The sequence below is a fragment of the Danio rerio genome, chromosome 11, assembly GCF_049306965.1.
Source record: "Danio rerio strain Tuebingen ecotype United States chromosome 11, GRCz12tu, whole genome shotgun sequence".
Lineage (NCBI taxonomy): Eukaryota > Metazoa > Chordata > Actinopteri > Cypriniformes > Danionidae > Danio > Danio rerio.
The window spans coordinates 9,040,313-9,067,506 of NC_133186.1; the positions used below are offsets into that span (position 1 = coordinate 9,040,313).

Genomic DNA, 27,194 nt, shown 5'->3' on the forward strand with positions numbered 1-27,194 from the left:
TCTCATGTGCTTTAATCAGTGTTAAATGCTAATAATGAGTTTAAATGCCATTTCACATGACATTTATTGCCATACTACTGAAAGCAGGAGCAGATAGTTTACCTCAGATCTTAAAACCGTTTGAAATTAAACTTCAGAACAGTGACTCAATAAACCACAATGTTTTCCAGTAAGGCAACCCAGGGAGCTGAAATATACTTGGCTAAACTGGCATTGACTAGGTTAAAAGGACCTAAACAAAGACAGCGTTCCAGCACGGAATACACATTTATAAGTGACTTCAGGATTGTTTTTTAGACAAACAAGAATGTTCACATAGCATGTTTATTAAATATCTGCACATACAGTTGAAGTCAGAATTATTAGCCCCCTTTTAATTTTTTTTCTTTTTTAAATATTTCACAAATGATGTTTGACAGAGCAAGGAAATTTTCACAGTATGTCTGATAATATTTTTTCTTTTAGAAAAAGTCTATTTGTTTTATTTCGGCTAGAATAAAAGCAGTTTTGAATTTTTTAATAACTATTTTTGGGACAAAATTATTAGCCCCTTTAAGCTAATTTTTTTCGATAGTCTACAGAACAAACCATCGTTATAGAATAACTCGCCTAATTACCCTAACCTGCCTAGTTAACCTTATTAACCTATTTAAGCCTTTAAATGTCACTTTAAGCTGTATAGAAGTGTCTTGAAAAACATCAAGTAAAATATTATTTACTGTCATCATGGCAAAGATAAAATAAATCAGTTATTAGAAATAGGTTGTTACATGTCCGTGTATTTTTTATTTATTTGTTATTTGTCGCCCTGTAGTGTTTTGTTGCTTGTTTGTGTTTTGATTTAGAGTTGATTTTCTCCGCACCTGCAGACAATTCACCGTCGGCAATTTAAGAGCTCGCGCTGCAATGATTCAGTGACGTGAATTCGAGCGGCCGTTCAGATGCGGAGTTGTGCTCCTTTTGTTCTCAGCCTTTGTTTATCGTGTTTTCTCCCCACACTTTATTTATATTTGGTTTTTTAATTAATAAAACCCCTAGACTGATCCGTTTGTGTTTTTCCCTCATTTAAAGTTGTGACTGTGGTCGTAACATAGGTTTTTAAAACTACTATGGTTAGAAATTTGCTGAAACAATCTTCCCTTCATTAAACAGAAATTAGGGAAAAAAATAAACAGGGGCGCTAATAATTCAGGGGGGCTAATAATTCTGACTTCAACTGTATATTATGGTATTTTTATGCTTCAGATTTAAGCATATTAAATCTAATGAAATTCAAATCTTAAATGAACTCCTGCAGTAAATATTTCATCATGGATTTTCCTATAAATGTAACCTTGCTGTCAAAAAGATCTAGAATATCACTAAATCTTTATTTAGACTAAACAGTCCCAGTCCTGCCTCTGTAGAGGAAACAATGTGTGGTTATGTATCGACATAAGCCTTCAAACAACAATCGATTCAGCCGGCCTGAAAAGCTGATGCAAGTCCATTGTCAAACACAAGCTGAAAGATTGCCTGCCGTCAGCGGATGAGTGTAAATCTCAGCAAAAGAAGAGAAAGACAGAGCCCTGGCATAGTGGCAGGGCTGCAGCAGTGCATTCTTGGTCTCCAAAGAGGCCGACATGAGATCTCATTTCATCTCATCTGCTCCAACATAATTGCTTTGGGTCTCCTGAGTAACATAGTGCTGATTGGTAACTCAATAACTCCTTTACAGATGATTAGATGAAGCGTCAGTGTGTTGGAGTTTTTCAGGGTGTGCTAAAATCAGAGGGACTTCAGGGACAAGTGGACAGCTCCATCTCCTGTCTGCCTGTCCTGAAGATTTATAATGTTCGATTTTGCTTTTTCTGAGCCACTTTAAACCCGTTTAGTGTTTCTGTCATGACAAGTGAACAGGGAAGGCTTTGTGTTGTCAACTTTGATTTTGACAGTAGTTCTATAGGTAAATTACACTGAAGGGCATTTTTGCAATGAGATAACTTGACTAGATTTATATTATATGTGACCCTGAATCACAAATCCAGTTAATTTGGAAAGAGCCCAAAAAATACATTGTATAGGTCAAAAGTGAACATTTTCCTTAAACAGGCGTCACGGTGGCGGAGTGAGTACACGATCGCCTCACAGCAAGAAGGTCACTGGTTCAAGCCTGGGCTGGGGCAGTTCTATGTGGAGTTTGCATGCTCTACCTGTGTTCACGTGGGTTTGCTCTGAGGGCTTTCATTTCCCCCACAGTCCAAGACATGCGGAATTGGTGAATTGGGTAGGCTAAATTGTCCGAAGTGTATGTGTGTGTGTGTGTGTCTGTGTGTGTGAATTATTGTGTATGGGTGTTTCCTAGTGATGGGCTGAAGCGAGAAGGGCATCTGCTGCGTAAAACATGTGATGGATAAGTTGACGCTTTTTTCCGTTGTAGCGATCCCTGATTAATAAAGGGACTAATGCCAAAAAGAAAATGAAAGAATCGATGAACCCAGTCTCATTGGAAATATGTGCCCAGGGATGCATTTTTGAGAACTAAGAAATATGTATTAATCTTTTTTTTTTTTTTTTTTTGTAGTTTTGGGGCACAAATCCCTTGGGGCCACTGTAAAAAAATTTTGATAATCTTAAAAAAGCCCATATTATGGGTTTTTGAAAATGCTCTTCCATGTAGTGTGTAACACAGCTCTAAGTGAAGTGAAATATCCAGCTAAGGCTTAAATCTCTAAGTGCACAGTGTATAAAACGGTTGATTCATCTATAAAAGAGTCGACTCATAGTGCTTCAAACGCGTCGTCTTGATAACGAGACATATCCACGAAACACAAGTAGTTGCTCACACAAACCTGGGAGATTCGAAACCTTCTTTATATATTCTCATATCGCGTTTAAAGGCACGTGGAAAACATGATGCGTGCCGCTTTGTTTACGGACCTCTGGAGAAGGAAGGTAATGTGTGTGTGTGAGTGTGTTTGCTTGTGCACGTGAGTGTGTGAAAAGAGCATGTAGAGTGTACTAGGAGATCTCCTTGCCCGTTCTTTGAGTTTTTGCTCAATAAAATAGTTAGTTGTCAGTATTTTCAAGTCCATCATCTGTAAATCTGACTCCTCAGATTCCAAATTCTTCAAAAGCCCACAATAAAACATTATTATATCTTAGCAAAGCATAAAATATTATTTATTTAGGTTTCAGATGATGAAAAACAAAACATGTTTGACTGGTTTTTTGGTCTACAGTCACAAATTTATTCTAGAAAGTGAATAATGACAAAAAAAAAGAAAAAAAAACACTTTGGTCAGTTTCTCACAAAATTATTGTATTACTTTATAAAGCATGGACTAAAGTGCACAAGTGGGCTGAGTTTTAGTATTTCTAAAAGTGCATTTGTCATTCTGGAGAGCTGAATTTAGCTAAATTTCTTTTGTGTAGAAGAAGTCATACGTGTATAATAACATGCAGGCGACTAAGTGTGGCAACTGTTCAAACTGAATGAGCTATTTCTTTAAATGGCATAATTATGATAAAATGCAATTTTATAATAAAAAAAGAACATAACAACTTACCATAGTATGTTTAAGATTGTGCATGTAGCAAGTCCTCCGAGCACAGATCTTCTGAACCATAAGACCTGTACAATCAAAATATAGCATTAATCTAATATATAATAACATTTACAGAAGTCTTTCAATAACAAAAGGAATTTGGCATGATTTTAATTATAATAATACCTGAGATTTAACATTGGAGATTTCAGAAAACAAAAAAGGCATGACGTTGACGATCCCACCTGATTACAGAAAAACAGAAAGAACAAACAATTAAAATAATTTTTAACCAATGTAACTAAATGTGGACTTTGTGTAATTTACACAACATGAAGTAAAAAAAATAAATAAATAAACCTATCAAACTACTGAGTTAACACATTTAAAAATGTAGAAATATGAAGTTTAAGATATAAAATTTAGATATATTAAAACTGGCTTTATAAAAATGCCATTGTTACATTTAGTGAAATGTATTGCCTGCTAAAGCCAAAGAAATTATGTTTTATTTTGATCACATTTGGCTTATCAATGGCAATTGAACACAAAAATGTGTCATAATATATGAAGAGTTCAGATGCAAAAGCTTGTAGGTGTCATCTGAATCTTTTTTTTTTCTTCTAAAATTCACATTTATCTCTAGCTTCTCTAGCTTCAGTGTCCTGCAGATTTTAACTCCAACTTGCCTCAACACACCTGCAAAGATGTTTCTAGAAAGCCTACTACAGGGGTGGCCAACCCTGTTCCTGGAAAACCACCTTCCTGCAGATTTCAGTTGCTACCCATATCAAACACACCTGAACCAATTATTAGAACCTAAACACCACATGATAATTACAGGCAGGTGTGTTTGATATGGGTAGCAACTGAAATCTGCAGGAAGGTGGCTCTCCAGGAACAGGGTTGGCCACCCCTGGCCTAGTAAGAGCTTGATTAGCTAGCCCAGCTGTGTCTGATTGCGGTTGGAACTAAACTTTACAGGGCACCGGCCCACCAAGACCAAGCTTGGACATGCCTGACTTCAGCTGCGTCCCATATCGCATACTTATGCACTATTCTACACCATTTTGTTGTATAAACAGTGTAAGTAGTGCGTTCACACTGAAAACTCTAAAAATAATAAGTGTACTTTAATTACCCGGATGCACTCATTCAGCCGCTAAAATGAAGTGTGTAACGATGGACACTTCACGCATTTAATGACCGCAGGTTTGCTCACGTAGCGGAAGGGGCGGAGCTATCGGGCGCACATGTTGGATGACTTTATTTATTTTGGACGGTGAATGCAAAATTCCCGATGGTGAATGCGGTTATAATCAAGGCAGGGATTATTTGATAGTTTGGTCATTTATTTCACTGATTTGGCAGCCATCAAACATCACATCAGGGAAACGGATGGAATTTCCGCTTAGTAAAAAAACATTAGTGCTCCATTTGGGACGGCACTACAAACATATACTATGCTCTTGAGTATGTGCAGTGCATGATTGCATAGTGTATAGTGTGTCATTTGAGATGCAGTTTCAGAGGGTTTTGCATCCGAACTCTTCATATATTATTTTACAGTAATTTGTGCTGTGATGTGTCAATTAGTACAGTATTATAAAAACACTCTGAAAAACACAACACAGTTGAAAGATTACTTTCCTCAAAATTACATCAATTAGGTTAATTCCTTTAGCTGGCCCTGCAAGAAAACTTTATTATTTGTACAAAAAAAATAAAATAAAAAGTTATTACATTATATTCCTTAGACATGGAATACGCTTTTTAGTAATACATTGGGTTTTTAGAAAATACATTAATAATAATAAAATAAAATAAAAACTACAACAGACTGTAAATACATTTTCAGTAACACTTTACAATAATGTCATTGTCATGTTCATCAGCAATAAAACCACCAGAGGTCGCTGGTAAACACTCACATCCACATCAACTACAAATCTGCTGATAAATGGAATACAAGAACCAGTCATGCTCCACACACACAACCGGTTCCAGATCCTGACTGATTGCATACACACAGCTGATGCTGCTCATGTACTGATTACACACACATATATACAGCTCACTTTGAAACCCTCATTGCTGAGTCTTGTTTATCTGTTATGTGACAATACAACGCGTTATCGCTGTCTTGGTTTCCTGTGTTTAGCCTTGTTAGCCGTTTGTCCTAGTCTGCCGCCTGCCTAACGACCTCTTGCCTGTTATTTTGACTACGTTTCTGGATTGCCTTTATACACCTGTTTGCATCCGTATTGACCATTGCTTGCCTGATTATCCAAATAAACCTGTAAGTGGATCCAAACTCAGTAGTCTGTGTCACTCCCCGTGGTTACAGTCATAATACTTAGGCCCAATCCCAATTCTACTACTTAGCCCTTCAACCTGCAGTCTTGACACGCTCTCCACATCATTCTTCAAAATGGTGTTTACTGCCTACAAAATGGATCTCCTAAACGTGGTAAATGTTTCACTTCTCTCAGGGATTTTTCCAAATTCACTTAAGCCCCCTTAAGCAATATATTTTTTATTTATCTGCAGAAGAAACTACTGTTATACAATGTCTTGCCTAATTACCCTAATTAAGGGTGCTTTCACACCTGTGAATCGATTCAGTTGTTCCGAAACAGAGATTACAATTGTTACATTGTTGCTCTTTGCTCTTGAGGAGGTTCGCTTTCACACTGCAAAGTTTCTAAACGGACCAAAAGAGCTAATCATGTCGATTAAAAACTCTATGACGTGTGCAAAAGATGGCGCCTGTGTGTTTGTCGGCATGCCGTTTGCCTCGTCAATTTTTAAATGTCTGTTCGGCAACCATTCTATCAGTGCTTTTTCTTCTCTTATTCATGAGCTGCGTTGATGCATTAATTTCATATGATCGCCAAGCACTGTTAAACATTAGAGGTTTGTTGGAGAATCAACCCAGAGACTGCTCCATAACACATGACTACTGCTATTCATCGTTTCCTTTTCCCACGGCTGCGTTTGTTCGCCGGCTTCCGTGCTGTCTAATCTATCAACGAAAACGTCGCAGAAGAAGAGGAAATCGCGGAGGTGTCCGGGTGAGGATGAGGAAGGAAATTTCTATTTCATTGGCTCTACATACTGCGTGCTCATTTGTACCTACGTATGGTCACCGCGGTTTGCACCCGGCTCGACGCTCGTGGGACGTGAGATACACCTGTCACTTGCCTATCTTCCCGGACAAACGGCAGCTGGCCGAATTCGGAGCTCCTCCACGGGTGCGCATCCGACGTAGGGGCGTAAATCTCCAACACATCAAATCACTGGATTATGTTCATCAGTCAGATCTACAAGTCATTTCCCACATCAACATGGCTTTGTTGAACGCTAGATCTGTGTCCAATAAGACATTTATTTTGAATGACTTTTTTACAAGACACAATTTGGACTTCCTTTTTTTAACTGAGACCTGGATTGGAGCGGGTGAGTCCTCTGTGTTCGGTGAACTTTGTCCTTTAAACTGTTCTTTTATCAGCACTCCTAGATGTATTGGGAAAGGAGGTGGGGTGGCTATGGTTTTCAGAAACTGGTTCAGATGTCGGACTATCTCTGTCGGGGACTTCACTACATTTGAATCCCAATGTGCTCTGATAGAATCGGATACCACTCCTTTTCTGTGTGTTCTGGTTTACAGGCCTCCTAAGCCTGATAGAGGTTTCATAAAGGAGTTTTCTGAATTTGTTTCTCATATAATCACATCTTATGATCGTTTATTAATCTTAGGGGATTTTAATATTCACGTGTGCTGCCCTGGAAAGCCTTTGGTAACTGAGTTTATGCATGTTTTGGATTCTTTTGGATTTACTCAGCATATTGTTGGTGCTACACATGCACTAGGCCACACTTTGGACCTTATAATGTCGGGTAAATACGGGTTTTCCATAGAAAATATTGTCATTGAAGATGCCTCCTTCTCAGATCATAAGCCTATTGTTTTTAACACTACTCTATCATACTTCTCTGGTACTACAAAAAGTGAAGGTTTTCACTCTCGCTGCATAAACTCTCTCACTGCAAATCAGTTTTCTACTATGTTTAATAGTAACAAAGTGTCTACAGCAATATTAGCTGCTGCTGAGCATTCCTCAAGTCCTGATGATTTAATTTCTCTTTTTAATTCTTCTTGTTCAGATATCTTAGACTGTGTAGCTCCTTTAAAATATAAGTATCCAAAAATGAAATCACAGCCATGGCTGGATGATCTCTCTCGCTCACTCAGACAGATTTGTCGTAAAGCAGAACGGCGCTGGAGAAAAGATCACCTTGTTGTCTCTCTTGAAATCTTTAGAGATGCACAAGTAAACTTTCAAAAAGCAGCAAAAAAGGCAAGAGCTACATACTTTTCAGACATTATTAATAAACATTCACACACCCCTAAAATTTTATTTGACACAATTAACGCAATAATTTCTCCACGTACCTCATGCAAAATTGAGCAGTCATCAGAGATATGTGAGAGATTTAAAAGGTTCTTTACTGAGAAAGTAGCTGATATCAGATCCTCTTTTGCCCCTCTCTGCCCTAGTTCCTGTGTGGACTCGACAGTTTCTTCAGCTACCTTCTGTAATTTTGAACCAGTGTCTCTCTCTGAGTTGAGGGGTTTAGTGTTTCAGACAAAAACTTCAACTTCGCCGTGTGATCCTATTTCCTCTAATCTTTTAAAGGAGACTTTCAACACAATAGGTTCTAGTATACAAGCAATTATTAATTCCTGCTTAGTTTCAGGCACTGTCCCTGCGTTTTTAAAGCATGCAGTTGTCCAGCCATTGCTTAAAAAACCCAATGCAGATATAAATTGCTTAAATAACTTCCGTCCTATCTCTAAACTTCCATTTATGTCAAAGGTTCTAGAAAGAGCTGTCTTTTCACAGCTACAGCCTTTTTTAAAATCGTCCCATAAACTTGAACCTTTACAGTCAGGTTTCACTATGCACCACAGTACTGAAACCGCTCTGTTAAAAGTGTGGAATGACTTACTGCTGTCGGTAGATTCAGGCAGTAATGCAGTTTTGGTTTTACTAGATCTGAGTTCTGCTTTTGATACAGTTGATCATACCATACTTCTGTCACGTCTGGAACATTGGGGGGGCATAAAGGGTTCAGCACTTCAATGGTTTCAGTCATATCTGAAATCCAGGTCTTTTTCAGTTTCTGTTGGCCAATTTATGTCAACATCTGCCCCTCTTCTGTGTGGTGTCCCCCAGGGCTCTATTCTGGGTCCAATGCTCTTCAACTTATATATGCTTCCTCTTGGTAATATTATAAGGAAACATAACATATCTTTTCATTTTTATGCAGATGACTCTCAGCTGTATGTTCCTTTAAAATCTCAGAACTCCCTGCAGTCTCTAATTAATTGTCTTGAGGATATTAAATGTTGGATGGCAAAAAACTTCCTTCAACTTAATAATGACAAAACTGAAGTTATTCTCTTCGGCCCCTCAAAAACAAGAATGTCGTATATTGGGGGCTTGGGAAGTCTTGCACCGTATGTTAAATCGCAAGAAAAAATCTAGGTGTTATCTTTGATTCTGAGCTTTGTCTAGAAAAACAAATTAGCTCAGTGGTTAAGAATAGTTATTATCAGCTGAGGATCATCTCCAGACTCAAATCCATTCTTTCCTTTCAAGATCTGGAAAAGGTCATACATGTTTTTATCACGTCCCGCCTAGACTATTGCAATTCTCTATATGTTGGTCTCCCCCAATCCTCATTGGCACGGTTGCAGTTGGTTCAAAATGCGGCAGCTAGACTTTTAACAGGCACAAAAAAAACATGCTCATATCTCTCCAGTTTTAGCATCCCTTCATTGGCTTCCTGTTAATTTTAGAATTCAGTTCAAGATTTTACTTATTGTTTTTAAAGCACTGAATGGGCAAGCACCTTCTTATATATCAGAGCTTATTAACTTACAGTCAACTCCTCGGTCTCTTAGGTCCTCAAATAAAATTTTACTTCATGTTCCTCGGTCACGACTTAAACTGAAAGGGGATAGAGCCTTTGCAGTCGCTGCTCCTCGTTTGTGGAACCAGCTGCCACCGGATATTACAAGTGCTTCTTCTCTCTCTATTTTTAAGTCTAGATTTAAGACACATTTTTATTGTATTGCATTCCCAGGCTTTTAATCTTTATTGTGGTTGTTGCTGTAATACTTTTATTCCTATTATTACTTTTATTGTTATCTTTTACTCTTTTAGAGTGTGTGCTATGGTTTTGTTCAGCACTTTGGTCAGTGCCAAACTGAAGTAAATGTGCTTTATAAATAAACTTTACTTACTTACTTACTTACCAAAAGAGCTAAGACAAGTCACGTGTGAGTAAACTCTCCTTGGTCAGTGTCAGGGTTTATTTTGCAGCGTCCCGCTCAGCTGTCAGGAGAGGTGGTGGTTTGGTGGTGATTAACAGGGTGCGCGCGCGTGACGTGTCTGAGGAGAGATGCAGTGAGGAGAGGTGAGAAGGGTGCGCGACGATGCCTATTTGAGGACCGGGAGGGAGATGCAAGATTACCGGGAGATCATCACTCATTTGCGGGCATCCGGAGACACGCGAAACTTCCCGCCCTACTCATAATTCTCTCTTCATATAGCCGTAAGCCTATTACATATCCATAAAACACAGTGATATAACCGCGCTCGGATCGGATCACTTTCTTACTGCAATCGAACCGCTCCACGGTTCGTTTCAATCGAGCTGAGACCACCTCATTCAAGCGATCTCGGAGCGATTACTTTGGCGCGGAACAGAGCGCGATTGCCCTGTTCACATATGCCGAACGAACCGCGCTAACTGGGCAAACGAGATACGTTCCGAAACAAAAGTGTAGGTGTGAAAGCACCCTAAGTCTTTGAATCACACTTTGAATCTGAATGCTTGTATTTTGAAAAAATATCTAGATACATATTGTGTGCTGTCATCATAGCAAAGTTAAAATAAATCAGTTATTAGAAATTAGTTATTAAAACTATTGTGTTCAGAAATCTTCTTTCCATTAAACAGAAATTGAGGAGGAAAGAGTTGCTAATATTTAGGAGGGCTAATAATTCTGACTTCAACTGCATATATAGCTATTTTCCTCTCTGCAAAGGAAAGAGAAATAAATACAATAGAATAAAAATATGAAACAAACTGTGCTTTAAGCATCTTCACTGTAAGAAAAACACTTTAGCTACAAAAGTCCAGAGCAGAGAGGGATTTTCTCATTTTGCTTGATTAATGAGAAAAAACAGGTGGCAGCAGGAATTGCCCACTGTCACTTTAAAGGTTTCGCTTTCACGTTCCTTTTGATTCTCAACTTGTTTGTTTATTACACAAATGATGGTTGATATGAATAATCACTAAACAACGCGTTTTGACACCTATTTGACCAATAAAGTGCTCACGTTAAGATGAGATGTGTGCGCTTTGCTCGTCTCAGTGTGCGAATGAGATCGAATGCTGGCGCGTGCCGCACACACACACAGAACCATGCGGTCTTTCGCGCTTTTAAGAGCAACACGTGTACAACTGGAAAGGGGCAATATATGATGCAATAATCATTTGTCTCGATTAATGGTTTTTTCATAATCGCTAGAAGCCAAAATCGAAATCGGATTCTCGATTAATTGCACAGCGCTACTTGGAGCGTTGTAAATACCTGCGCTCGCCTCCCTCACCATAGTAGCCTAAACTATGGCGATGCACTTTCTGCTATGATGTGGAGCGCGAGATGCACTCAACGGTTTGCTGCATGATTTTTTAAATTAGCCTACATTAGTAAGTTAATTTTGTTATGGTATGAACTTTAATTCTACGAAAGGCAAAAATAAATAAATCAAATAAGACCTTTGTGACGAAATCCAAGACTTTGTACACCAAATTCAAGGCTATTAAGGCCTTAATATGAGATTATCAAATTTAAGACCTTTTCAATGTTTTTAAGACCCCGTAGGTACTCTGTGACATCTACACACACAAATACTTAATCTCACAGAAAAAAAAAAATCTGAATTATGTATTTAATCGATTTCAATTTATGTATAGAAAGATTTCAAACCAAATATTTTAATATTGTAAACTCAATTTATTCTAATAACTGAGGGAAAAACAAGTAATATTGTTTCTCCTTACAATACGCAACTTAGCAGTAACACAAAATGTTATCTAGTTTCTAAGTTTACTGGCATATTAAAACAGAATGAAGCTCATCCAATCCAAGAATTAGTCTAAACTGCATTGACCATTTTATAAGTCCACCATCAGTTTTCGTAATTGTTAATAAAAAACTAGGGGATTGAGAGCAGCTCTATAAATGTTGTCTTAAAGTGCTGACAGTCTCAACTGTGTTTTCTCTTGCACCAAATGAAAATCATCAGTAAGATAAATACGAACGAGGAGCAGGGGACTAAACTCAGTGCATTACAACAGATGGCTCACAGCGAAAGGTAAGAGCCCTTGTAATTGCAGATGTTCCCAAGAGCCCGGAACCGGATTTCAGACAAATAAACCAAATGGTGGGCCCTTGAGAGACTGCTCCATTTTTTGCTCCTCTTCTATAGCATCAGCATTAGCTAAATAGTTGCTAACAACCTTGTGACCTCCGCACAGTATGCTGACACACATGACCATGGCCAAGCTTTGAGATCTAGAGGGGTTGTTAAGAATTTTGCAATAATATTACTACAATGGCTATCTTAGTTTCATGAAGTGTAATTTTAATACTTTTTATTGTAGCAATTTGCATTAGCAAGAAGAAAATAAAGCACTGCGTTTTAAAGTTTCAATGGTGACTCGTCAAGTTTATCACTTGTCTCACCAGCACCAATGATTTATGCATATAATATTGCTTCTTTTTTTCCCCTTTTCTGTAAATATTGACACAAATCCTAATTAAACTGTGAAATATCTGATATTTTAATTCTAAAATAGATGTAAGAATATGGCTTTTGTCCTTTAAATCGGTTAATATTGATCATATTACTTGATATATGACTATTGTTGGGTGCCGACATGTTTAGTCTATGCTGCAGGAGAGATCGGTGATTCTGGATTTACATCATGTTTAGTCATAATTTACTTCCGAAATTCATGTAACTACAGTGCATCAGGAAAGTATTCATAGCGCTTCACTTTTTTCACATTTTTTTAATGTTACAGACTTATTCCAAAATTGATTAAATTCAAGCTCTATCAGGTTGGATGGGAATCAATGGTGTACAGCCATTTTCACATCTCTTCAGAGATGTTCAATAGCATTTAGGTCTGGGCTCTGGCTGAGCCACTCAAGGACATTCACTGAGTTGTTGTGAAGCCACTCCATTGATATTTTGGCGGTGTGTTTTGGGTCATTGTTCTGTTGGAAGATGAACCGTCGCCCCTGTCTGAAGTCAGGAGCACTCTGAAGCAGCTTTACATTCAGGATGTCTCTGTACATTGCTGCTTTCATCTTTCCCTCTATCCTGACCGGTCTTCCAGATCCTGCAGCTGAAAAACATCCCCACACCACGATGCTGCCACCACCATGCTTCACTATAGGGATGATATTAGCCTGGTGATGAGCAGTGCCTGGTTTTCTCCAGACGTAACACCTGGCATTCATTCCAAAGAGTTCAATTTTAGTCTCAGACCAGAAAATTTAGTTTCTTATGGTCTGAGAGTTCTTCAGATGCCTTTTAGCAAATTAAAGGCAGGGAGTGTCTTCCGTCTGCCCACTCTACCATACAGGCCTGATTGGTGGATTGCTGCACCAGGGCTCGAAATTGTGACTATTTTGGTCGCATATGCGCCCGAAATTTTATCTATGCGACCTCAAAATATATTTGGGAGCATTTCTGCGAGTGCTTAAAATTGTTGTGTGCGACCAGTTTTTACTGCAAAATGTTCACCACATGCGCGGATTCGGGAGACATTCACGCAGAATCCATCTCTAAGCTCTTTGTCTGCACTTGAAACGCGGAAACGCAGCGCTCAGGAATGGTTTAAAACAGTTGTCATGTCAACTTGCTGCAGTAAACAAAGCCAAGTCCGTAATGCTTACCCCGCCTTTGCGCTCTTCATTTTGGCCCACCACTGCTCTAGCACTGAACGCGAATGATTGGTTAATATCAGCTGTCAATCACTCAGTCAGTGCCTTCTGGCTTGGGATGACAGAGAGAGCTACTACCGCGAAAAATTGTAAAGCGCTGAAGATGAGAATGAAGATAACACTGACAGATTTTGTTTTAGAAACCATGGCATCTAAAGTTACAAATAATGACACATCCTACTAGTGACCATGTGCTGAATGTTAATCCACCATCTACACTTTTCGAAGAGTGGATAAAAGACTTCCATTGGCATCAAATCCGCTATGAAAAGTCTGTGGGATGGAGTTTTCAGGAAACTGTTTGCCACATCTAGCACGAGAGCTTCTGTTTAATCCTTCATATAATCGCCAGATGCGGTCCGCTGTGCTAGTGACAGCTATATTTTTTTTATATATATTTTTTTTTCTTGCTTGTTAGTATGATTAGTGTTGATTTCAAATGCAATAAATATGTTTGTATAACACTTGTAGTAACGGGGCTTATAATTGGTGGGTGTGACAAAATTTTGGCTGATGTGCCTAAATTTTTAAAGTTAGGAGCACCGGTGCTACCAAGCAAAAAAGTCAATTTCGAGCCCTGTGCACAGTTGGTTGTCCTTCTGTAAGGTTCTCCTCTCTCCACAGAAGAACACTAGAGCTCAGACAGAGTGACCATCGGGTTATTGATCACCTCCCTGACTTAGGCCCTTCTCTTGTCATTATGTCATTATGAGGTATTGTGTGAATAATTTTGAGGAAATAAATTAATTTAATCTATTATAAAATAAGGCTATAACATTAAAAAATGTGTAAAAAGTCAAGCAGTATAAATACTTTCCCGATGCACTGTAAGTTGCTGTTTAAGAGACATAGAGTAAATGTTCTAGTCATATCAGGGACCAACTAAGGCTGTTTAAATTGGTGTGATAGTATAGGTGAAAGGGGTTAACTAACACTTCCAAAACCAAGACTTGTGAGCATTCAAGATTTTAAGGTTTCAAATGTGCTGGCATCAAATTAGCTTTAACTTACTAAAATACAAGTGTTACAGCCCTATGTACACTACCTGACACAAGTCTTGTCATCAGTTGTTGTACACAGTTGTAAGAGCAACATATAATAACTTTACTTCTAGTTGATCACTAAGCACAGGACAAACAGGCAAACATTAAACACTGACAGGACAGACAAGACTGTCATGTCAGGACCATGACAGATTTTGGTTTTATTGTAAAAAAAAAAAAAAAAAAAAACATGTTAAATGAGAATCTTTCAAAATAAATAATTTTAAATTAATATTTTCAAACCAGTCTCATTCTGAAAACGTAGTCCAGCGGACGTTTCTGGAGGCCGCGAAATACGTCCCGGGAGGTACGAATTTGTGCAGTTTTTGTTTTCGCAAAACCGCGAGAGGCCACTGTGTGCGCTTTTTCGTATCTCGAATGTCTCTGGCAAGTGCCGTTCGCACCCGCGCTGTTCTGGCGTCAACCCACCAGAGGGCGCTGTCTGACTGACGAATGATTGACTGCGCGACCAGCCAATCGGCTGACCCATCCTCCTCCTTCCCTGAACCCAACCAGTTTTACCGATTGACCCGCCCGCCCGCTCAATTCCCTAAACCCGAGGAATTGAAAAAAATTTGATAAAATTTTCGGATTTCACCACGTTCTCACCCTGTTATGAACTCGTTCACTTAATTTTTGGATTCTGTTTTTGTCTTACCTGATTTCTGGAACCACTCTTCCCCGGCCTCGAACTTGCTCGCTGTTGTCAACTCCTCCTCTCTGCATCTGAAGTCCGCCGACGCACACGATGAGCTGACCGAAAACACTGATTGCAGCGGGAAAGCCCTCCACATAGAGGTAAGCGGTCAGCCGGCAAGCGCGAAAGGGAACGGTGTCACACCGTAGCGTTCGCTTAAAAAAATTAAATGCAGCCATACGGGACGTATTTCACGGTCTCCAGAAACATCCACGGGACTACGTTTTCAGAATGAGCCTGGGTTGAATATTTTATAGCATACTCCAAAAATAAAGATGATTTTGTGTTCAAAAATCTTTTGTTTTTATTATGTTTTTTATATATTTGTCTTAAACTTCAAATTCCAGTATTTTTACCATAAACTGACATATCTACCATTTGGTAGAGGTTGATATTTTAGAAATTATGGGATGTGTTGTAAAAAAATGCATTGAGTATGTTAACTAGGGACATGAGAGTTAGGGAATGCAATCCAAATAAAATGTTCTTAGTGGGGCAGTAAAAGGGTTGCTGATGACATCATGTAGACTTGCTATGCATGAAATTGTGCCAAGCAACAACTCCATGTACTCCTTTGAGAACCAGACAAAAAAGTTGAGTGTACCCCTTGTTATTACACCACTGCTTTGATCGCGTTTGACAGTTTTGTGAAAAATCAGATCAAATCTTGCAAATAGGACACAGAATTGCTAACCCCAACCTTCATCATCTTGTTTTATTAACACCCTAATTACTTTATTAACACTGTCACATTGAGTATTAAAAACAAGCCCAACGGAGCAATGCTTACAATAATTGGATCTGGCAACATGGCGGAGTGAAAGCAGCAGCCGCATCCTCTTGAGCGAATCAGCATCATTAATTCATTCAGTGACGTAATTTGAAACAATTTTTCATTTGTATATTCGAACATGAAACTTACATATTTATAGACCTCAAAGTTGGCTTGGGCCTGCTGACACGTGCATTATAAGCATGCTTTTTCCTTCTTTTATAAAATGCGCTCGGTTTGAAACTGCGCCAGCTCATTCCCTTCCTGTCAGCTGGACCGGAGAAAGATGGACTCCCCATGCTGTCAATGTAAACAAAGCCTGGCCTTGTGACTTCTTAAAAGCAGATGTCCATTAAGGTGCCTTGAGGTACCGCAGGGGCGTATGCTGGGCCCTTTAAAAAAAGCCATCGAGCAAGCAGCTGTCTATTCAGAGGTGTCACAGTGGCTTTGGCTGCAAATGAGAGCAAGGAGATGTGTGAGACGCTCGCGGGCGGATTTTGTTTGTTCTGTTGACAGAAGCCTCCTGCGGGCCGGCGAGGTTTGGCTGCCTCAGGACCTTACAGCTCTGAGTGTGGCAGCCAATTAACAGGATTAGAGAGAGGGACAGTGAGAGAATTCCCTCGACTCCTGGCTAACATCTACATTGTCACAGTGATAAGGTTCGAGAGGTACTTTCATTAGCTGCTCAGCACACCAGCTGTGATGAAGCCACACACTGGTGTCTCTTCACTTACAAATCCCTTTACTTCACTGGACCCAAACACACTGCCCACACACTATATGAACAGAGGGAAAACAGAGCGCCTTCCTGGAATTCAGTGGCATCAGAAAGGATTTGGACACTTCAGCTCAATTTTAAAACGTAAAACTATTCCAAGTGTTGGACATTTTAAGACAAGTATTGTACAGTTTTTTCAACTGCTTACATACATTTTCAAAACAGTGTCACTTTCTTCAAAACTCTACACACAATTCTCAAAACTGCACACACAAAACGCAAAATGCCTCACATTTCCTTTTTTCAAAATGTAACACTGCACTCGAGAATGCCGTAAACACATGTCAAAATCACAGACTGTAAAAGTTATGGACGTAGTATCCATGACGACACCCTTAGGTTTCTGAAGATCGCAAATGAAGCTACAAGTTGGCGTGGCCAACCATCACCATTTTGTTCATACGTCATCGCACCAACCAGGGGGATATTTAAGTGTTTTTTTTTATTATTGGAATGTGTTCTGTTGATAACGATGATGATGATATTAATAATAATGTAAAAAAAAATAAATAAATAAATAAATAATAATAATAATGTAAATAATAATAATAATAATGTAAATAATAATAAAATTAATAATAATAATGTAAAAATGTAAATAATAATAATAATAATAATAATAATGTAAATAATAACAACAACAACAATAATAATAATAATAATAATAATAATAATGTTTAAAAATAATAATAATAATGATAAAATAATAAAAGTATTAATAATAATAATAATAATAATAATAATAATAACAATAATAATAAAAGTTATAATAAATGATGATGATAATAATAATAATAATAATAATAATAATTATTATTATTATTATTGTTATTATAAAATAAATAATAATACAAAATAATAATAATGATGATAATAAATAATAATAAAAGTAATAATAATAATAATTATTATTATTATTATTATAAAATAAATAATAATAAAAATAATAATAATAATAATAAAATAATAAAAGTATTAATAATAATAATAATAATAATAATAATAATAATAATAATAATAATAATAATAATAATAAAAGTAATAATAATAATAATAATAATAAATTATACTTTTTTTGAAAAATATATTTTTATGAAAAGTAAACAAACAAAAAAGGACAAAACCACGTCAAAATAAAAACTTTAGGTGAACTTTTGTATTTTGATATTTAGTTTCTGACAGGGTGAGACGCAAGTGCCCAAACACTGTTATGGATGGTGGGGGAATGAAGGAAACAAGCAAAATTGGTCTTACCGAGAGCAACTGTTCCCATTAGAAAAGGTTTTCCGATTTGAGTGAAGTCATTCGTGGTCTCTTGGTGAACTTCCGAACCCACAACAAATGTCACGGCCACCTTGGGGCAGAGAAATTATGACAGGCTGTAAGGCACACGGCGCAGAGCATCCGATGTAATCCAGCCCACCAATAGATTCTCATTTCAAATGACATTTGCAGGGATATACAAAAGCAGAGGGAAAAGGCGCAATGACAAATGTCTTGGTGGTTTCTGTCAAGGGTTACTGGAGGTGCCTTGGGGGAGGCAAACCAAAAAGTGTTTTACCACAAATTGATAGCTTTTAATGTCATGACCACTGAAACTGAGAAACAGATGAGATACAATATGTGAGAGGTGAGAGAGAGAGTGTGTGTGTGTGCAACTGAGAGAGAAGAACAATAGTCCTTGACCTGGATATTTGTGGTGCATGTCTAGCTCACAGCTGAAATAATATTTACAAGCGCCATGCAAGAAACATGCCGCATCATTGCGGTCATTTTTATTAGCTAAATGATTTGATGTGGAAAAAGCCATAGAGAACCAAATTTAATCCAGTAGAATTAAATCTATCTGTATTGTATTTCGGAACACACTCACACACACATTGACACCCACATTGTAGCCAAGCAATCATATAGTTTGCCATATATCTCAATAGCCGCTGTCAGCTGAAGCTATCTATAATGTTACCATATGTATATGATATGGTCATCAAATTAAATTGTGTTTGCTACACTGTAAAACTCAGCAGTCAACTTTATCAAATGAAATGAGTGTAGTTATTTTAAAATGTACTGTAAATTAATTCTCATTTGTACAAAAGTTTTGATCTCAGTGTTGAAAGTATTGAGTTAATTAAATACCTCATTACTTCAACTTAAATGGAGTAACTCGACAGTACTCCTATAGACTCGTTTTCAATTTTTTTTTCAGCCCAACAAAGGTTTGTTGTAAAAGCATAATCATGCCAGCAGGCTTAAAGGGCACCTATGGTGAAAAATCTACTTTTCAAGCTTTTTGGACAGACATGTGTGTAGGTATAGTGTATAGACCGTCATACTGGGGTGACATAGGGTGCTTTCACATCTGTAGTTCGCTTCATTTGGTCCGAACCAAGGGTAATAAATGATACATTGTTGCATCTCCTGGCGTCTTTGGGTCGTTTTCACGCCACACTGCTGGCTTTGGTCCGAACCAGTTGAAACGAACCAAAATGCAGTCATCTCTCTCATTGGCCAGATGTTGTTGAGCATATTTCCTAAACTGCTTATTGATTGGTCAGAAGTCACGTGCGGGAAAATGCCGCAGGTAAACAAAACCTTTTACTCTGGAGGCTCTGGAGGGACGACTGCGCTGGCTGATTGTATCCCTGCTTTAGACAAACTATACATTACGAAAATGAAGCGCCGCCGTGGCTGGAAAACAGTGTTTAATGCATCGCACATCACTTCAGGAGGAGACGTGAATTAATTTAGCTAAACTGCGACATGGTCATCTTGGGGAAATATTAACAACGATCCATCAGGTAATGTTTTCCCCTCTCTCTCTCTCCCTCTCTGTTGGTAAAGCTCTGTCAACAAATATTTTTCCTCCATATACCATAATGCACAGCGCATCGGCCTACGGCAGCTGAATTAGTCCAAAACACGCAGTACTTTTTGCGGTTGGACCTGTTTTAGTATGAATCATATTCTCACCACAAACGAACCGCTCCAGGGTTCGTTTGAAAGAGCTGCTTGAAGAGGTGGTCTCGGTACACTTATTTGGTCCGCTTTTGGTGCGCACTCGAGTACGATTGCTGCATTCTCACCTGCCCAAACGAATCGTACCAAAAGGGGGAACAAACTCTAGTGCGATTCAATCGAACTAAATAAGGCAGGTGTGAAAGCACCCATAAACACACCCAGTCCTGTTTTTTTTCTTCAATTCACCAACATAAAAACGGTGGACCAATTGGAGCGTTTTTTAGATCGACTGCAACTTGACGTAGGAATGCGTTCCCCCCTCTCACCAATATTGATTGACAGGCGCGCATCACCATATCATCAGTTTGTTGTTTCACTTTTTAACACATTATAATAAACACATACAATAAATGACACTTTTTAACAAATTATAATAAAAAAAAATCTGAATTGTGTTTTGAACTGAACCTAAACTGGCACACTCAGAAAAACCATAATATGTATATTAAATCTTAAAAAAGGGGTACACTATGTGCCCTTTAAGGAGGAACATATCCAGGCTTAACACTGGCAAATAGCAATATGATAGACATTGTAAGTGTTCAAAAGACAATTTCTTATAACCTAAGAGTTTTTATCTTTTTAGAGCCTAAAAGTAAAGTAAACAAACTCATAGGGCCCTATCATACATCTGGTGCAATGTGGTGCCAGAAACGGCGCAAGTGATAATTTTGATATTTTCAGACTCGCACAGCTATCATTTTCATGTTTTACACCATGTTGTTTAACCAATGTTTGCTGTTGGAAATGTTTTCATCCACTCTGGGGTGATTTTGAATCTTAATTTGGCTATACCTTTCTATGTGTTTCAGCAAATGGAATGATTTCTAGTGACAAATTTTATTCTGACACATATTTTGAAAAAATGCTTTGAAAAAAAAAAATCAACAATACACTCTGGGCAAAAATGTACTGCCCATTCATTATGTTTGTGGTTGTTTATGCCCCATTGACTTTCATTAAAATGTATTTTTTATTGCAAAGCCATGACATCTTATAAAGTAATCATGCATTCTTGTTTGTAAAATAAAATTATTTCCTGTTGATTATCAGTGCAAAAAAAAGCTTAGTTTCTGCCCTCTATTTGGAGTATAGTGTGTGTGACACCTGTGTGCACTTATTTTGACATGCTTGCGAAAATCGAAATAAGCAGCTTAACTCTCAGAATATAGTAAGTGTATTTATGTACTATAATCGTCTGTTTTGTTCCATAGAACTCCATGTAAAAGCCATAAACATTTTTTTGCACAGGCCTATCTAAAGGGTTAATGCTGCCGACTAATAAGTACAAATTACACACTTTACCTCTTCTCAACAGGGAAAACCACTTACAAACAAGAAAGCATGATTATATGCTGTCATGGCTTTGCCATAAAAAAATGCCATTATAATGGAAGTCAATGGGCCAAAAACAGCCACGAACAAAACAAAGTGTAGTAAATTTGAACAGTACACTAGGGTAAAATAGCAAATGCATTTTCACCACTTTGTAGACTCATGGGTGTGCTGGTCTGTAAATGAGGTGTGTAAAGGCACACTGTTGGCATGTTGCTATTTTAAACCAATTGAAAAAGACTACAGCATTAACCAAATAACAACTGGTCTAAAGACAATGGCATAGAGTTATTATTATTTTAAGAGCAAGGTAGTGTTATGTGCCCATGCGGGTACAAAAACATGCATGCACGTTGCTTAACACACACAAGGATGCAGAGGCATTCACAAATACATTTATATATGAAAGAATAAAGGATTAAAATGAATATTATTAATAATATTTTAGCAATAGTAGTAATGGTAATAGCAGTATTAGTAGTAGTAATAGTATTTATATTTATAAATATGCAATGCAGTGGCACAGTAGGTAGTGCTGTCGCCTCACAGCAAGAAGGTTGCTGGTTCGAGCATCGGCTGGGTCAGTTGGTGTTTCTGTGTGGAGTTTGTGTGTGTTTATTATTCAGGCGTATACTAATAGTTAATTTGTATGTAAATTGTATGTTAACCACTTAAACTCTGCTGCTATTAGGGGATTTCCGCCTGGATTTTGGCTACCCAAATTTAAAAGCTTCCCAAATCCACATAAAAAGGTGTAAATGCAAAAATTTGGTATCATTTTAAAGAAAACCTATTGAATTTTCATAAAACACTATTGAAAGTGTTTAAAACAACTGTATATGTCGTCTGTGTTATAATAAACATCCAAAAAGAGAGGTGCTTTTTATATTTTTTTTTTTTTATAAAATCAAATTTGAAAGTGTACTTTTTAGGTTCTGTGTGGTCTAGTGTGCTGTAATTAATTTTGGTGGTTCCTGCACATGTCTGTAGTCATAGGAAAAAAGAAAAATGTCTCTACCATAATCTATGCAAAGGTTATTGCATTCCAACTGATGAGAGGTGCTGTACAAGCCACAGGGAGCCATCATTGTTTTCATGTTTCACTATTCTTTTGTTTGATCAAACATAATTCACTGTGTTTGGATCACGTCAGACATATAAAAGGATTACTTATGCACATCACCTCAAAAACAGAGGAGAATGGCCCTGAAGAGCACAGCATAAGGTAAGAGATGACAGCTGTCTGTGCTATCTGGGGCTGCTTATTGATCATGAATGTATTGTTTACATTTCTGCGCCATGGAAACACCACAATTCATTCAACAACTGTTTGGCATATGAATATAATTCAGTAAAAAGAATGCTAGAACTGTATGAGCACTGGCAAGAGCTTTCATTTGAGCTATAACTTGTACTTGTGTCATATGAAAAAATATGAAAATGTAATAACCAATATAAAATACCTAGCTCGGGTATCCAAAATACTGTGTATTTAAGTGTAAATAACTTTTATACAGTAGAATAAAAACCAAAGTGATGCATATGTGCATAAAATATAGATTCTACACTTTCAAACGACACCACTTATGGGGGTCTGGTGCAATGCTAGCCCTTTAAATCTGAAAGCGAAAGTCGATGACGTCACGAGTTTAAGTGGTTAATAAATGCTTTAGTAGGTCAACTTCATGCAGTTTTGTGACCTAATCTAAAGTGAGAAATATTTCTGCTTTATAAATCCCTATAAAATGACAATTACAGGGTCAGTTAAATTCTAAACAGGAAAAAAGATACTCAAATGAAACTGTATCAAATGAAAAATAAATCTTTGCAAACATAAAATAAAATCACTGGGCAGTTTAAACTTTGCTAAATTACTTTGAAGTGTTATATCATTAGTAGTCCAGTCAAAATTAGTGCGTTAACACATGCGATTAATTTAAATATTTAACGTGTTAAAAAAAATTTACGCAATTAACGCAGTTTTTTCCTGTTGTGGTCGACGTGTGTTCAACATGCAAAGAAATACAGATAAGACCAAGGAAGCACTTTTTGAAGGAAAGTTTCAGTATAAAACAAATAATGTTGCATTACCAGGCTATCCAGCGTTTCCTCAAGAGTTTCATCTAATTTCGTAATTTTCATTTTTAATGAAATTTGATACCGCACGGCGAACGGAAAGAAAAACCTCCGCATTTCATGACACGGTGATCCTTTAAGGTAATCAAAAACCGCAGTTTACATGGTGGACTCTTAAAAAGAGTATTATCTTAAACATATTAAAATCAGAGTATTGGTGTCCATGTTAATGTACAGTAAAAGTGCCAGATGAAGTCGCGAGCTGTCAAAGACAGCGCATTCCTCTGCCTTTCAGCATGCACCCTCCAATGTTTCGTTAAGTTTGACGTGTTTCCCCCTTAAACGCAGAATAACTATAAACTGCTTACTATTGTTTATTACTGAAAAGTTAATGCTTAACAGATAATGATTGAACTATTTGCGAATGCTTACTAGATGATTCATAGTGTGTATTATAAAGTATTACCAAAAAAAAATCCTCTTTTAAATTCACGTCTCTTCAAAAATCCCTCATTATCCCTCAAAACACAGAACATTTAAACAAGTTTGATTAACCAACGAGACTTCATTAAAATAAAACTTTGAATTTGGTTCACTGAGGCATGTATTACACAAATTACTGAAAACATACTCCTTCCTGATAATCCATTAATCAAAGTATGAGTTGCACACTGTTAAAAACCCCATACATTCTCACATCACACTAAAATAAATACATACATAAAGTACATACAGTTTACATACATACATACTAGTCGAAATAAAACAATTTCAGACTTTCTCCAGAAGAAAAAATATTATCAGACATACTGTGAAAATGTTCTTGCTCTGTTTAATATTTTTTGGGAAATATTTTAACAAGAAAAAAAAAAAAATCAAAGGGGGGTTATTAATTCTGACTTCAACTGTACATACATACATACATACACGCACACCCACACACACGCACGCACGCACGCAAACACACACACACACACACACACACACACACACACACACACACACACACACACACACACACACACACACACACACACACACACACACACACACACACACACACACACAAAAATACACTCCAACCAACATTGCTACAAATGTAAGGTGTCTGTTTCTGGTGATATTCAAAATTCCAAATTCAAATCTGGTCTTATTGTGTTCCAGGAAGTGGCAGGACATTCCTGTTGTGTTAACCCCATTTCTCACTGTAGTACATGAGTGTCCACAGGGGGACGGTGGTGCGGAGCAGAGGGAGAGATGACAGCCCACCTGTGCGGACAGACTCGGTGTGCAGCCGTGGCTGAGCTGTGAGATTGTTAATGGGATTTTGCAGCACTACGTGCCTGTGAGAGAGCAATGAGAAGCTCCTCAGAAACAGTCTGCCTACGACTCACTGCCCACACATGCAGAGCCAGAAAACGACTCCAATGAAGGGGACATTTCACTTCTACTATACAACAGCTCAGAAAAGGATGATAGATCTGTAAACTTAGACTGATAAATGAATGGCGTGGAGGCTTTATTTACTGTATAATTAGCATTACAAATGAAATATATTGTGAAGGGGTGTCAAAATTAAACCATTACTATGGTACATTGTGATGCAAATGAGGACAATTCTGGCTCTGTTATGAAGTAATAACAGTTTTCTAATGTCATTTGTCAAGGCAGCGTACTATGAAGAGGGAGACAAGATGGAAGCATAAGTAGTAGGGGTGTAACGATTTATCGTTGTACGATTTATTGCGAATGCAAAAATGTCACAATATGCATCGTGGCGTTATGATGATTTTTTTACGATATGACGTCCGTTTTCTCTTATTAGTTGAGCTGTTTGCACGTGAGCTACGTTCCACCTGCTGTCGCACGTGAGTTCAGATTGCAGCAGCAGTAATGTTAGCAGACCAAAATGAGTGGAGTTGAAATAGTGGATGGCCCATCCTCTCAAAATCAGACGTCTGGCAACATTTCGGTTGTACAGTCATTGCTTTAGACTCGTCCGCTTTTTGACATGCATACTGGGTCAAACATAGCCTAAGTTTTAGTCTTCACAGTGATTTACATACTTTGCACAGCGACAGGGATACCTCCTAATGGTGTTGAAAGAGTCACATGCTGTATTTATAAGGTACAATTCACCCTAAAAATCATTCTGTCTTCATATAATGATGTATTGGCGGCCGCAAAATCACACATGATGTGAGCTGACCGTGAGCTGTTACTTCAGAAGGCAGACTATTATAGTAGCGCGTGCGTCTGCTTCAGTGAACAGAACCTGCAGGTTGGGACTAACAGGTAATAAAGTAGTAAACAACATTCAGTTTGTGGAACAGAGTGATCGTTCAGGAGCCGCGTGGGAAGTATGAACAGCAGTGGAAATGAAACCGAAAGCGTGCACATTATTTAAATAATCATATCGCATTTTAGAGTTATGATTACGACAAGCATTAACTCTTTTGAGTACAGAGGTACACAAAAATGCACGTCAACATGATACACTTGATAGCGCCGACATCAGCGACGCCGAAGAAATAGTAAACCTGCCTAAACTGCTGAAAAGAGCCACGACTGTCCTGTGTAATGAAAAGACGGCCACCCTGTCACTCATCATGCCCAACATGAAGACAGCCATCCATAAAAACCTCTCAGACAGATACACATAAGTTCAGGATTATCTTATAGAACTGCTGATTACCTGGAAATGTAGATTTCTTTTTTTGACCAAGCAAAGCCTTAAGCTCTACTGTTAAATTCAATTGAATTGAATAATTTCAATAATATTTTATAAGAAGTTTTTAAATTGTTTTATTTTCCAGAGAGAGGCCTGTTTAATTAATTTTCTTAAAGAAGGTTCAGTTTAACAAGTTGAAACAAAAGAAATACATAAAAAGTAGTTTACTTGGTAATTAATTTTTTTTAAATAAAATTTGCATTTCAGTTTAATAAAAAAAATTTATTCCAAATACTGTGATACATATCGAATTGTGAACATTATATCGTGATACACATTGTATCGTGAGCTGAGTGTATCGTCACACCCCTAATAAGTAGCATACTATAGTGAGAGGCAAGACACATATGCGAGTAACATAGTATCGTAAGAGAGGCAAAACATATGCACGAGTAGCATTCCATGGCGAGGGAGTCAAGATAAGCCAAGAGGGAGCCTAACTATTTAATAAAAGACTTGACATGGGCACATTTTGCTACTTTTTGTGTTTTATGGGACAGTCTTTTACTGGTAATGAAGGTTGAGAAGAACCCAAGATACCCCATATCACTGCTAAGGACACATTGTAAAAAGCTACATCTCGCCCAATCACTTTTATTTGAGCATGTGAAAATAAGGGTTCAGGTCATGCTGTATATCTTACTGCTTGTATTACTTGTAAAACTTGCAATCTCTAATATTGGATTAAACTGCTTTTAGCTTTGATTATGACACACATTAGCCATGGCATTGTTTCAATGTTTTGGAAAATCATAACATTTATTTGTGTTCGTAGTTGCATTCATTTTTTCGGCAGGACCTTATATTTATGATGGGAGAGTCACAGCATTGCACAAAGATTTCTCCAGCACATCCTAAAGATTCTTAATAGGGTTAGTCTGAGGTGATTATGGGGCCCCTAAGATGATTTAACATGCCCTGACATTTGTGCTTATGTCAGCTACTTATTACATAGTATTGGCCAACATGTATTTTTGTTGTTGTTGTAATCAACTTAAACTGTGCTACAATAATATGTGAGAAATATTGATGTACATGCTTGTATTTTTAGAAGATGATTCTGTTCTCTAATGCAAAGAAAGCATTACAATGTTGTACATTTTGTAAAGTCAGTTTTG

General features: G+C 37.6%; 1 protein-coding gene across 50 annotated transcripts in view; it reads right to left on the reverse strand.

Moving 5' to 3' along the window:
* Positions 1-27,194, reverse strand: part of si:ch211-51h4.2 — a 488,455-nt gene that overhangs the window by 286,903 nt on the left and 174,358 nt on the right. For 35 of the 50 annotated variants that reach the window (XR_012386996.1, XR_012386998.1, XR_012387012.1 and 32 more), the window contains exons 9-11: positions 18,168-18,267; positions 3,714-3,772; positions 3,549-3,613 (exon numbers count right to left, since the gene is read on the reverse strand). Coding sequence is in view for 24 of the 50 variants with exons in the window: in XM_073916367.1 (XP_073772468.1) it covers positions 3,549-3,613; positions 3,714-3,772; positions 18,168-18,267 (224 nt within the window). In the remaining 26 variants the exon portion in view is untranslated. Of the gene's footprint in view, positions 1-3,548; positions 3,614-3,713; positions 3,773-14,038; positions 16,587-18,167; positions 18,268-27,194 lie in introns of those variants that run through there. The other 15 variants (XR_012387016.1, XR_012387017.1, XR_012387020.1 and 12 more) reach the window with 2 other exon arrangements.